The following is a 10,585-nucleotide window of genomic DNA, read 5'->3' on the forward strand; positions in this document are numbered from 1 at the left end:
ATGCACACCATTTTAACCAATTTTACCACGACAGCAGCAATAATTTTAACTGTAACATCAAGCAATATTTTACTGTTAAAATCGAGTCTTGACCGCGTTTTGTTAAAAGATAAATGGTTCCAAAGTCAAGTCCTTGGTTCGGGACACACGTCATTCACATCATTAATACTGTTGACAAAAGTGTAAAGCTTTATTTGAATAAAACTTGATATTTTTAAATCCTATTTTGGGCATATAAATTTTAAATTACAAATTACCAATCAATTCATTTAAATATAAGGGCTTGCAAGCGATATTAATAGTTTATTTCAGAGTCTTTTTTATCTCTGTAATGATTACAATTATAGCAGCCCTAAAAAGCAGTAACAATAAAAGAAAGAAAAAATATATCCTGTTTTCCTGTTACATAGTTGACTAATTTACTGAAATTTTCGTAAAACTTTGCTTGCATATATGATAAGAATTAGTTGTGGCACATTCTTTATTCTGTGGCGGGTACATTTATTAAAATAATTTTTTTAAAAATTATCTTTTCGTGGTTTTGCAGGGCTTGCTTTGCTATGGCTTGCCACGTCCTGAAAATTAATTAAGACGATAAAAAGAGGTTTTAAATCAACTTGATAACAAATGAAGATCAACTTTTCTTTAAAAAAAATATTGAAATGCACGAAATTGCTGATGAGCACACAAATTCATTTCCAATCAATTTCAACATTTTAAGCGAAGAATTTGTTATTTAATCTCCTGTAGAACCTCAACTCACTCGTCGCAAAAATTTTATTGGTTTTCCATAAAAATATAAAAAAATTAAAGGTGAAATAAAGTTCTGTAAAATATTTTATATTTTTTTAAGTTTGATATCAATTGAAGCGATTTTTGTGTGATTTTAAATTTATTTTCAACATCCAACGACTAATTTTGCAAAATGAGCCTTGAAAAATGCTCAATTAAAAGCATATCAGTCATAAAAAAGTTGGTGTCTCAATACTACTGGATTTAAATATGAGGAGATAGTTCAATTAATAATATTTTACTTAAGCTGGTGACCGTATCGACGCAAGTTGCGCTAGTTGGGCAGGATATGAATGACGTACGTAGAGCGATAAAGGATTATAAAGCGCGCAGATGAATTGTATCTGTTAAGAGTGAGAGTCGCTCAACATGAGGCTACGATGGGTAAAAAATTTCAATAGTAACACCAATACCTCACATTTCTGATTTTTTCCATTAATTTCAGCAAATAATTCTTCTCGTCGCGTGCTTGTTGCTGGTGACAATTGATGCTGGTCGCGGCTCAAGCTCAAGCTCAAGCTCAAAATCAAAATCACAATCTAGCAGCGGAGGTGCTGGTAAAACGTCACGCTTGCCCGCGCAAAACACGGCCAAAAGCAAAAGCGTGAAGTCGGCGGTCAAAGATTTAGTTTCCAAGATCAAGGGTGGCAGCAAAAGTAAGATAAATGGCAATAACAAGCAAATCAACTCTGCACCAAGCAGCTTGGACCCTGCCAACCTGAACCAGCCCACCGTTGTAAGGCAGAATCAGGGCCAGCTCAATGCCCAAAGCCGACCTCCGAACCCTAGCAACCTTCAGAGTCCTCAGAGCAACCCTGGCGCCCAGCAAGTTAATCAGCAGTACCAGGCCCCCGTCCAGTCAGGCTACCCTGCTCAGAGTTGGCAGAACCCCAAGCCAGGGCAATTGCCTCATCAGGGCCAAATGGGGCCACCGCCGCAAGGAGGGTGGGTCTATCCTGGCAATCCGCAACCTAATTCTTATCCACAGCCACCGCCAGGTGTCGGACAACAAGCGCCGAGCGGCAGCAAGAGTGGAGGCCTGTTTGATCAGCAGCACCAGGTTCCTCCCCAGTCAGGCTACCCTGCGCAGGGTTGGCAGAACCCCGTGCCAGGGCAAATACCTCAGCAGGGCCAAATGGGGCCACCGCAAGGAGTGTGGCCACCAAATTCTTACCTCCCGCCACCGCCGCCGGGTTTTGTACAACAGCCGAGCGGCAGCAAGAGTGTAGGCCTGTTTGATCAGCAGCACCAGGTTCCCCCCCAGTCAGGCTACCCTACGCAGGGTGGGCAAATACCTCAGCAGGGTCAAATGGGGCCACCGCAAGGAGCGTGGCCACCAAATTCTTATCCGCAGCCACCACCACCAGGTTTTGGACAACAGAGTCCTCAGAGCTACCCTGGCGCCCAGCAAGTTAATCAGCAGTACCAGGCCCCCCGCCAGGACGGCTACCCTGCTCAGGGTTGGCAGAACCCCGTGCCAGGGCAAATGCCTCAGCAGGGCCAAATGGGACAACCGCAAGGAGGATCCTATCCTGGCTATCCGCAACCAAATTCTTACCCACAGCCACCACCGGGTGTCGGACAACAGCAGCACCTCGTTCCCCCCCAGTCAAGCTACCCTGGCTACCCTGTTCAGGGTGGGCAGTACCCCATGCCAGGGCAAATACCTCAGCAGGGCCAAATGGGGCAACCGCAAGGAGGGTGGCCACCAAATTCTTACCTGCCACCACCGCCGCCGGGTTATGTACAACAGCCGAGCGGCAGCAAGAGTGGAGGCCTGTTTGGACCAATTGTGCCTGTTCTTGACATCGTCTCGGGAGCGAGACTGGCCGGTGACGTTGGAAAAGCATTGATGATAGGTATTAAAAAATAATGAGATATAGATTTAGTAAATATTAATTTTAAAATCATCCCCATAGGAAAACCTAGAACACGTTTCGATCTAAAAGTTTCCAGGACACCTGCAACAAACGAAACGATCCTTGATAGCAATGCGACCGTTTCCAACTCATCAGAACAATTATTCAACGACTCATTTCCTCTAATCAATGGAAATATGTCTGGGTACCAATCTGCAGCTCAACTCTTGCCACCTCCTGGAATGATTAACCCGTTATATCCTATTGAAAATGAGAATATGACGTCCCCTGACGGCATGCCCTACCAGTATGCAATGCAGTACCCTTACATAAATCCATTCTTTCGCAACAACTCAAACGAATCAAACGACACCATGCCTATGCCTTTCAATCCGTTTTATCCAGAAGCCCCTAGTGGAAATATGTCTGGGTACCAATCTGCAGATCATCTCCTGCCACCTCCTGGAATGCTAAATCCGTTATATCCGATAGAAAATGAGAACATGACGTCTCCTGACGGCATGCCCTATCCGTATGCAATGCAGTACCCTTACATAAATCCATTCCTTCGCAACAACACCAATGTGCAAAACGATAGCGTTACGTCAATCCCAACGGCTGATTTCGCAGGAAATTTGACAAATTTGTCTGATATGAAACTGGATGATCTTGCGGGAATGAAGAATAAGTAAAATAACAGCTCAGTGGAGATTGCTGATGGAGAAACTCCCAAAACAGGCGTCGTTTACAAATCTGATTAGTCAGAAGTACGACAAATGCCCATATTTTGGTTTGTAATATGGTTGTAATAAATTTGAGTGGGTAATAAAAGGAACGTCTACCAAAAATACAATTTGTTTTTAATGCTTTTAATGAGTAATGGTGAAATGACGAAATAATAGAGATTTTATCAATCAGAGAGCGGATGCTTTCCCATGGGCATCATCATGTGTACGTGACGCTCAAAACGTGACGCAAAATTTCTGGAAAGCCGTATGTTTGTTGGCTCCACTCTCCGCAGTTGCAGTCGATCAAAAATGGGCAAAATTTGGGTAGTATAATTCTATAACCAAAATATATTTTACAGCGATAATATATTTATATTCCAGACCATTTTTATCATTAGCATATTGATTTCCTCCGGGACATATGGAAAGGCTATGCCACAAAATTCGCTTCTCAACCTTTTTGGATTCGCTGGCAACAGTAATGGCGGCTGGAACCCATTGTCTCTGTTGAAATTCGCTGATGATGCGAATAAAAACAGTGCAGATCAAGCCAAACACTTTGCCTCCATTGCGAATGGCATAAGCGGACTGTTGCAAGACGCCGCTAAAAACGTCGAGCAAATCGGCCAACTTCTAAATACGACGCAAGCACCTCCCACCTCCCCTAAGGATCCGCTGATCGCTGGACTGGAGATGCTCTCTGGGATGTTTATCAAGAAAAATTTTAATGGAGAAGATTTAAAAAATTAGCCGTTAAAATAATCAACTTCTATCCAATCAAATTTAAACTTAAAAATAAAGTGGGAGAAAATTTTCCATAAACGTACATTTTTTATTCTAGTTCGATCAATAATCAAGAAATACATATTTTGTAGAGATAACTCTTACAATGATATAATTGTTAGCTACACTAATCAGTTGATCAAATTGCTAATTTTTACAATTTTTCCTAAATTGTGCAAGAATAAAAAATACAGATAAAATTAAAAATGTGTCCACTTTCCTCCAAAATGTATAGCACATGACCATATTTTCTAGGCAGATTTTCACTTCTCGAGATCTACTAAACGGGTATGTGACACATTTCGGGGAATCTCTTTGTTGAGAAATAATAAAAAAATTCAGTAGGGAGACAGCCCTTACCAATTGAAAAACTTTGCAGCTCTCAAAGGTTTACAGTTATAAATTAATTAATTTAATCTTGGATTTAAATGTATCCCGATTTTGCAATGTCAATCCTCTATAAAACCATTTTTGCGAATCTCTCTAAAAGTTGGGATGCGAATTATTTGCCATTTATCCTACATAGCAATAATTTTTCAAAATTGGTGCGTGTTTGCACTGAAACAGTAATCATGCCAACAAAGCAACAGTTGATGACGCTGACATTACTTGCGTGCTTTTATAAACGTAGATTTATATACTTGTGTGAGTTTGAATTTGCTGGACAGTTTTTTTCGTGAAAATTTGAATGAAAAACACATATAGGAAAGCACAAACTCTGGAACTTTATTTCAGAACATTTTAATTGAATGGGAGACCTTTTCTGATTTTATTCTCAACCACCTTCAACTGGCCGTAAGTGATGTTGACCGGCACATTCTTGAAATCAGTTCCAGAAGAACAAAGCGAGTTGATACCGACGATTTTACACAGCATCTTATTGACGGCTGACACGAATCCACCGCCCTCTCGCGAGGACTTGTCGTCGCGGCCGAAAATGGCCTTGAATATTGTCGACAGCAAATCTCCAGCAGTGGTGACCAGGGTGGTATCCAGAGCCGGGTTTCCAGTTAATGTGAAATCCCCAGACGCGTTTTTTCCTCCGATGGTAACATTTTTGGCATTGATTAGCTCGATTTCAGAGCTTATCCTGCGAGGATTCCTGCTTAGAGCCGGGCAGGCTACGCAGAGTAGCACCAAGAAAATCTAGTTTCAGCAGATGTTGGGGTTTCATATCTGCATAAAATACAATTCGAAAATTTACCAGGGAATTCCTGTTGGCAGCCATCATCCAAGCGGCTCCAGTTCAGAATGTTTCAGAGTGAATCTCGCGCGACTATGAAATCGTCGACGGGATGCGCGCCGCCAGTATATCACGGTCAGTGTTATTATCTAGGGCAGGTTGCACAAGAGGACCTAACTAAATTTGAAGGCAATTTCATCATTCCTACCAGTTTCACTGATGGCATTTTAAATTCGCAAAACACATTATTTATATACTATGTTTTTTTTTAAATGGCAACTTGTCACTCGAATTTTAGAAAGACACGTTTCTGCAAAGTTAAGTTAAGAACTGTGTGTTTGCAGAGGCTTTAAATACTGATGATCGATTAAATTTCAATTCTTAAAAGGTTTACACGCAATTTTCACTTCTGAATTTTTTATTTCGTAGTTATGCAACATGCTTTACTTAAGTGCGGAGCAGGTTGCATAACAATCGTATTTCCAGGCGTTCGCTCAGAAAATTGGAGAGAGTAGCAACGTTCGTGGCAAAACCAGAAAGCTAGCATTTCCGAAGCGGCACCGGTGGGAAAATGACGCGCAGCTTGGTCCTTTTGGCAGTAAATAAATTAAAACATGCTTTACTTCGGAATTTTTTAATTTAATGTGTGTTTTCAAATCTTACATTTAGGCGTTGGCAGTATTAATTCAAGGGATATTAACCAAGAGTGCGAGAAAAAATGAAGAAAAGACGGGAAATGACACGAAGAATGAAAAATTCATTGGCCTCGACTTGGATCCGGAAATCGAACAACAAGCCTCACTCGGAGAAGAGACTAGGAAGGACGCAAAGGCGGTTTTTGGCATGATTTCGGAGGAGGTTGGACTACCATTTTTCTCTTTTCCAGCGTATTTATTTTATAATTTAAAATTTCACGTTGTAAATTTAATTCAACTTCAGAATTGATTTAATTTCTGATGTTGTAAAATCGCTGCTTGGTTTTGGAGGGAAGAAACAGAAGCCAGTTGGAGACGAGGAAGTCGACGTCTCCGAGTCGTCTGCTAAGAAACAACAACTGGACAGATTAAAGTCCCAAAAACAGCAGGCTCCTAAAGCCACCTAATGTGAAACTTGAATATTTTTGGCTAAATTAAAACGCCATCAGTGATGCTGGCAACAATGACAAATAAAAGCTGTGCCTTTGAATTTCCAACTGACAAACCTAGCTGCTCTTCCTGCGTGATAATAACCCTGGTGGTGATACTCTCCACGCGCATCCCACCGACGATTTCATGGTCGCGCGAAATTTGCATCGAAACAGTCTGAACCAGAGCAGCGTGGACGATGGCCGCCGCTAAAGTTTTCCTGGTAAATTTCCGTATGCTGCAGAGTATAAAAATCATAATTTGAAAAACCCCAGGTTTTCTTGGTGCTGGCCTTGGTCACCTGCCCGGCCCTGAGTCGCCGTCCGAGACCGGGTTTGAACGCGGACGCTGAGTTGACTAAAAATTCCTCCAAGATTGGCGGCGCGTCCGAGGACTTCAGTCTTGAGTCAGGCTTCTTTGGCACGCTCGGATCCTTAGCGTCGTCGCTTTTCCGGTCCATTTTCGGAGGATCCGCCAGTCCCAGAGAGGGTGGCGGATTTTTGTCCACTATCGGAGGCTTGCTGTGCAACCTCCTGGGAGGAATTTTAGGCTCGATTTGCGCCTCTAATCCGGATGGAACTGATAGCATGGACGTGCCTGTCAATCTCACCTACGGAGAGTTGAAGGAGGCCGCGGATATAATCAGAAAAAATATTTCTCTTAATACTATTGATTGAAATTTTCAAAATAAAAATCAGACCAGAAAATGCTTGTTTTAATTACTCTACAGACCTTATTATTTTATAAAAATTGGTCAATAAACATTCTAAAATTTCGCCATGGGGAATCCAGCATCACCAGTCACCTTGATGACGTGACCAGCGTCACTTTTCCGCTCCACATTTTCCATTTCCCATTCGAATCGAAGCTCCCATGTTACCATGCGAATGTCAAATAATAATGGTTGCTCCCACAAGGTACGACAATTAAAAACAGTTTTAACTGAGTTTCATTTAGAATATTCTCAGGTATGCTTGGTGATTCTTTTGCTAGTGCTTATTGGTGCCTGGGGAAATCCAGCCAAGAAGAAGAATGCACAAAAGAAAATGGCAACAACTCGACCACCGTTTAAGTTATTCCAACAAATCGGTCAGATTTTCAATCCAATCACGTGGCTTCAACAGCAAGAAAAACTGGTTAGTGCATTTAATTATTAATAATCTCAAAACACAGAACACGCCTCAGAGTGTAGAGGGTGCTATTTAGTTTTATTCAAAGAAACTTATTGGATTTTTTTATTTTAAAGGTTCTGAGCATTGTATTGAATGCAGAATTTTAGAAAAAGTTGAATTTTTAACTTTAAAAGGAACAGAATCCGTCAGATAAACATGTTTCATGAAATTTTAAGTCATTAATACGTTGCTTAAAATTGCCTAGAAACATTTAATTTTATTTTCAATTATAACGAAAGTGTAATTTAAAATTTCCCCTCATTTTTTATTTTCAGTTGCAATTTTAAATCCAAAAATTTATTATTTTGGTTGCTGCTGCGAAAACATTAGTTTTGTATACGAAAATTCGATTCTTTGAGTGTATATTTAGCCTGTAATATAGAGGAGTTTCTGTTTTTCTAGTTGAAAAAAATCATCAGATCTCTTAAAATTAATTCGAAATGTGCGTCATGTGTTCCAATCTATTTTTGGTATAAATTTTGGCCTGGGTAAATTTGTGTTGTGGTATTATTTTTAAACTCACATAGGTTGCTAAGGGTGGTGTGAGGTGTGCAATGCATTAGAATTTCGATTAACATTATTTTCGATTATACATATATAAATACAAAATTTCTTCAGATATCGAAAATGGTGGCTGATTATCCGGACGACGAGTCAGTGGACAGTCCCCTCGTCGCGGAGTACATCGACCCACAAACGGGTCGAAAGGTACGCTACACCACCGGCAGCACCAGCATTGACAACACCGTGACCAGCTTTTTCGGCGCCCTCACGCAGATCATGGACAACATGTTCAAAACGTTCGTCACGCCGGCCATGAACGGGACGATTTGGGACGACACGCCACGTCCGAACGGCAGCGGTGGCCTCTCCAATTTCCTCAGCTCCTTCTTCTGCCAAATTTTCCTGGGGCTGCTCAGCCCTAACTACAACGGCAACCGATGCTCGATTTACAAGAATAGCACCGTGAACCCTATTTCTGGTTGAACTTATTACAAGCGCCATCCAATTTTACTGTTGCATCATCTCCCTCGGTTTATCTAATTATAATAAAAATCGTGTAATCGTCTGACAATTGATATTTTACGTATATATAATTTTTATTTAATATCTTACATAATTTTACTTTCTAAGATCTCGTACAATAGATGATATAAGAGAATTGGCTTTGTAAAACTATATATATATATTTTTTTAATTTGTTTAAATTAAATTATTTCAACATTTTAAAATTTAAATTTATATCTTTTAAATAAGTTAAAATAAAAGAAATAAATTATTTTTAATAATAATAATTTTAAATAAAATTTTAATGTGCATCCTGACAAATTAAATATATTTTTTTGCAGCAAAAATTATTATAACAATTTTTATTATTTGTAGTAGATTTGTTTTATTAATAAACAACATTGACTAGTTTGCTAAAAGTTCTCACTTTAAAAAAGGACATCTCTCCCGTGTGCCTCCAACTTTTGTGAGACGGCGGTCCTCTCCCGCCGCTGGCCACTCTGCTTCGCCGGTTGTCATCTCGCTGCTCCCGCTGCTGCTGCCAGCTAAAAAACTGATTTCTTATCATTCCTTGTACATAAGTTAAGGGCTCCTCTAAAAATGCGCAATTTTCAAATCAACAAAAGTTGACTTTCATTGATTCCCTTTTGAAAATGTAATTAATTACTTTGCAAAATTGTAGCTAAAATACAAATTTAGCTGTCATATTTCCATTTTTGGTTTCTTCCAATATCTCATTTTCCTTTTCATAATTTTTCGATAATGTATGGACATATGTATCTTTGTATGGCATTAGATATTGCCAGATTAATTTTTGTGAATTGAAAATCAAGACAATTGTGACGCCTTCCTTGTAGGGAGTTGCTCCAGAAGGTAAAATATAACTACAAATAGCTTCCATTGTTGGAAAACCGATCAAAAGATAATTTTGGGCTGGAAAATTACAACCAAACAAGGACCTTGTATCAAAAAATGTAGTAAAAGAATCACACACGGTTCCTCAACAGGTCTTAAATGGTTCCAATCATTGATCAAATATTAAACTTTAATTTGAATTTTTGATATTTAAAATTGGGAAAGCTTTTAAAAATTGGTTGATCGCCTTATTTGATACCATTTTTAATTCGCGTGTTTCCACGAGAGATTTGATACCATTCAGCATTTTTTTAACACCATCTAGTTTTTTGGTATGTAGAGGTGTCAAAGTAACTAAATTTAATGCTGTTTTTCGGAAAATCGGGGAGAAATCTGGAGTGAAACTCTTGGCGTTCACAAAAGCGAGAATATCTCGAGTTCTTAGGGTACTAGATAGAACATTAAACCGTGTAACAAAAGATGCCCAATAAGACAGCCAACATTATTTCCTAATTTGAGTAATTTTCAAAGTTATTCTATGTTTTTTAATAGGAAAATTCTTGTATTTTTTATATTCAATAAATTATGTATGAAATGAAATGTTTCCCTAAGTGTGTGGAACATGCCTGGGAATTTTAAAGTTTTTGAGACATGGAGGGCCAAAGGTATTTTTTAGTTCAGTTTAAAAGAAAGAAAATCAACACTGTACGATCGGTCGATTTTGGTCTGTGGACCATGCTAGACTAGATCACCCCTGAGGTCAGAAAATACCATCAGAACAGGTAAGAAATCACACCCTTGCACCATGGAAGCCCTCAAACCATCGATATCATCCAGTTTGGATTTGTGCCCATTTAACCGACGCCTGACGGGCTCTGTTTTTGTTGAATTATAATTGGTTTTAATTTTGGCTCTCCTTCACCAGGATTTATTTTTTAACCAATAACAATTGTCAAGATTAAATTCGTATAAAAAATAAATTTCGAAAAAAATGATTTTATAAATTAAAAATTCTAGTCCAATTGCAAAATAAGACGCAGTATGTGGAAAAGATTAAACCACGTGTGTTTTAAACCCGATC

General features: G+C 39.4%; 2 protein-coding genes across 2 annotated transcripts; both read left to right on the top strand.

Moving 5' to 3' along the window:
• The first annotated feature begins 1,037 nt into the window (after positions 1 to 1,037).
• On the top strand, positions 1,038 to 3,507 carry LOC135942557 (pre-mRNA 3' end processing protein WDR33-like). The gene is made up of 3 exons (XM_065488720.1): positions 1,038 to 1,176; positions 1,238 to 2,651; positions 2,712 to 3,507. Exons 1-3 carry the CDS (start codon positions 1,162 to 1,164, stop codon positions 3,341 to 3,343), a joined length of 2,061 nt encoding a protein of 686 aa, XP_065344792.1. The 5' UTR covers positions 1,038 to 1,161; the 3' UTR covers positions 3,344 to 3,507.
• Positions 3,508 to 6,479: 2,972 nt separating this feature from the next.
• On the top strand, positions 6,480 to 8,831 carry LOC135942565 (uncharacterized). The gene is made up of 4 exons (XM_065488734.1): positions 6,480 to 6,692; positions 6,745 to 7,386; positions 7,438 to 7,605; positions 8,260 to 8,831. Exons 2-4 carry the CDS (start codon positions 7,351 to 7,353, stop codon positions 8,626 to 8,628), a joined length of 573 nt encoding a protein of 190 aa, XP_065344806.1. The 5' UTR covers positions 6,480 to 6,692; positions 6,745 to 7,350; the 3' UTR covers positions 8,629 to 8,831.
• The last annotated feature ends 1,754 nt before the right edge of the window (positions 8,832 to 10,585 follow it).

The sequence above is a fragment of the Cloeon dipterum genome, chromosome 4, assembly GCF_949628265.1.
Source record: "Cloeon dipterum chromosome 4, ieCloDipt1.1, whole genome shotgun sequence".
In the NCBI taxonomy this organism is placed as follows: domain Eukaryota; kingdom Metazoa; phylum Arthropoda; class Insecta; order Ephemeroptera; family Baetidae; genus Cloeon; species Cloeon dipterum.

What these genes read in the sequence shown, in the direction of transcription:
- LOC135942565 (XM_065488734.1), top strand. Translation starts at nt 7,351, where the DNA reads ATGCGAATGTCAAATAATAATGGTTGCTCCCACAAG. An exon ending in ATAATGGTTGCTCCCACAAG is followed by an intron (nt 7,387 to 7,437) that starts GTACGACAATTA and finishes GAATATTCTCAG; the next exon opens with GTATGCTTGGTGATTCTTTT. An exon ending in TTCAACAGCAAGAAAAACTG is followed by an intron (nt 7,606 to 8,259) that starts GTTAGTGCATTT and finishes AAATTTCTTCAG; the next exon opens with ATATCGAAAATGGTGGCTGA.
- LOC135942557 (XM_065488720.1), top strand. An exon ending in TGGAAAAGCATTGATGATAG is followed by an intron (nt 2,652 to 2,711) that starts GTATTAAAAAAT and finishes TCATCCCCATAG; the next exon opens with GAAAACCTAGAACACGTTTC.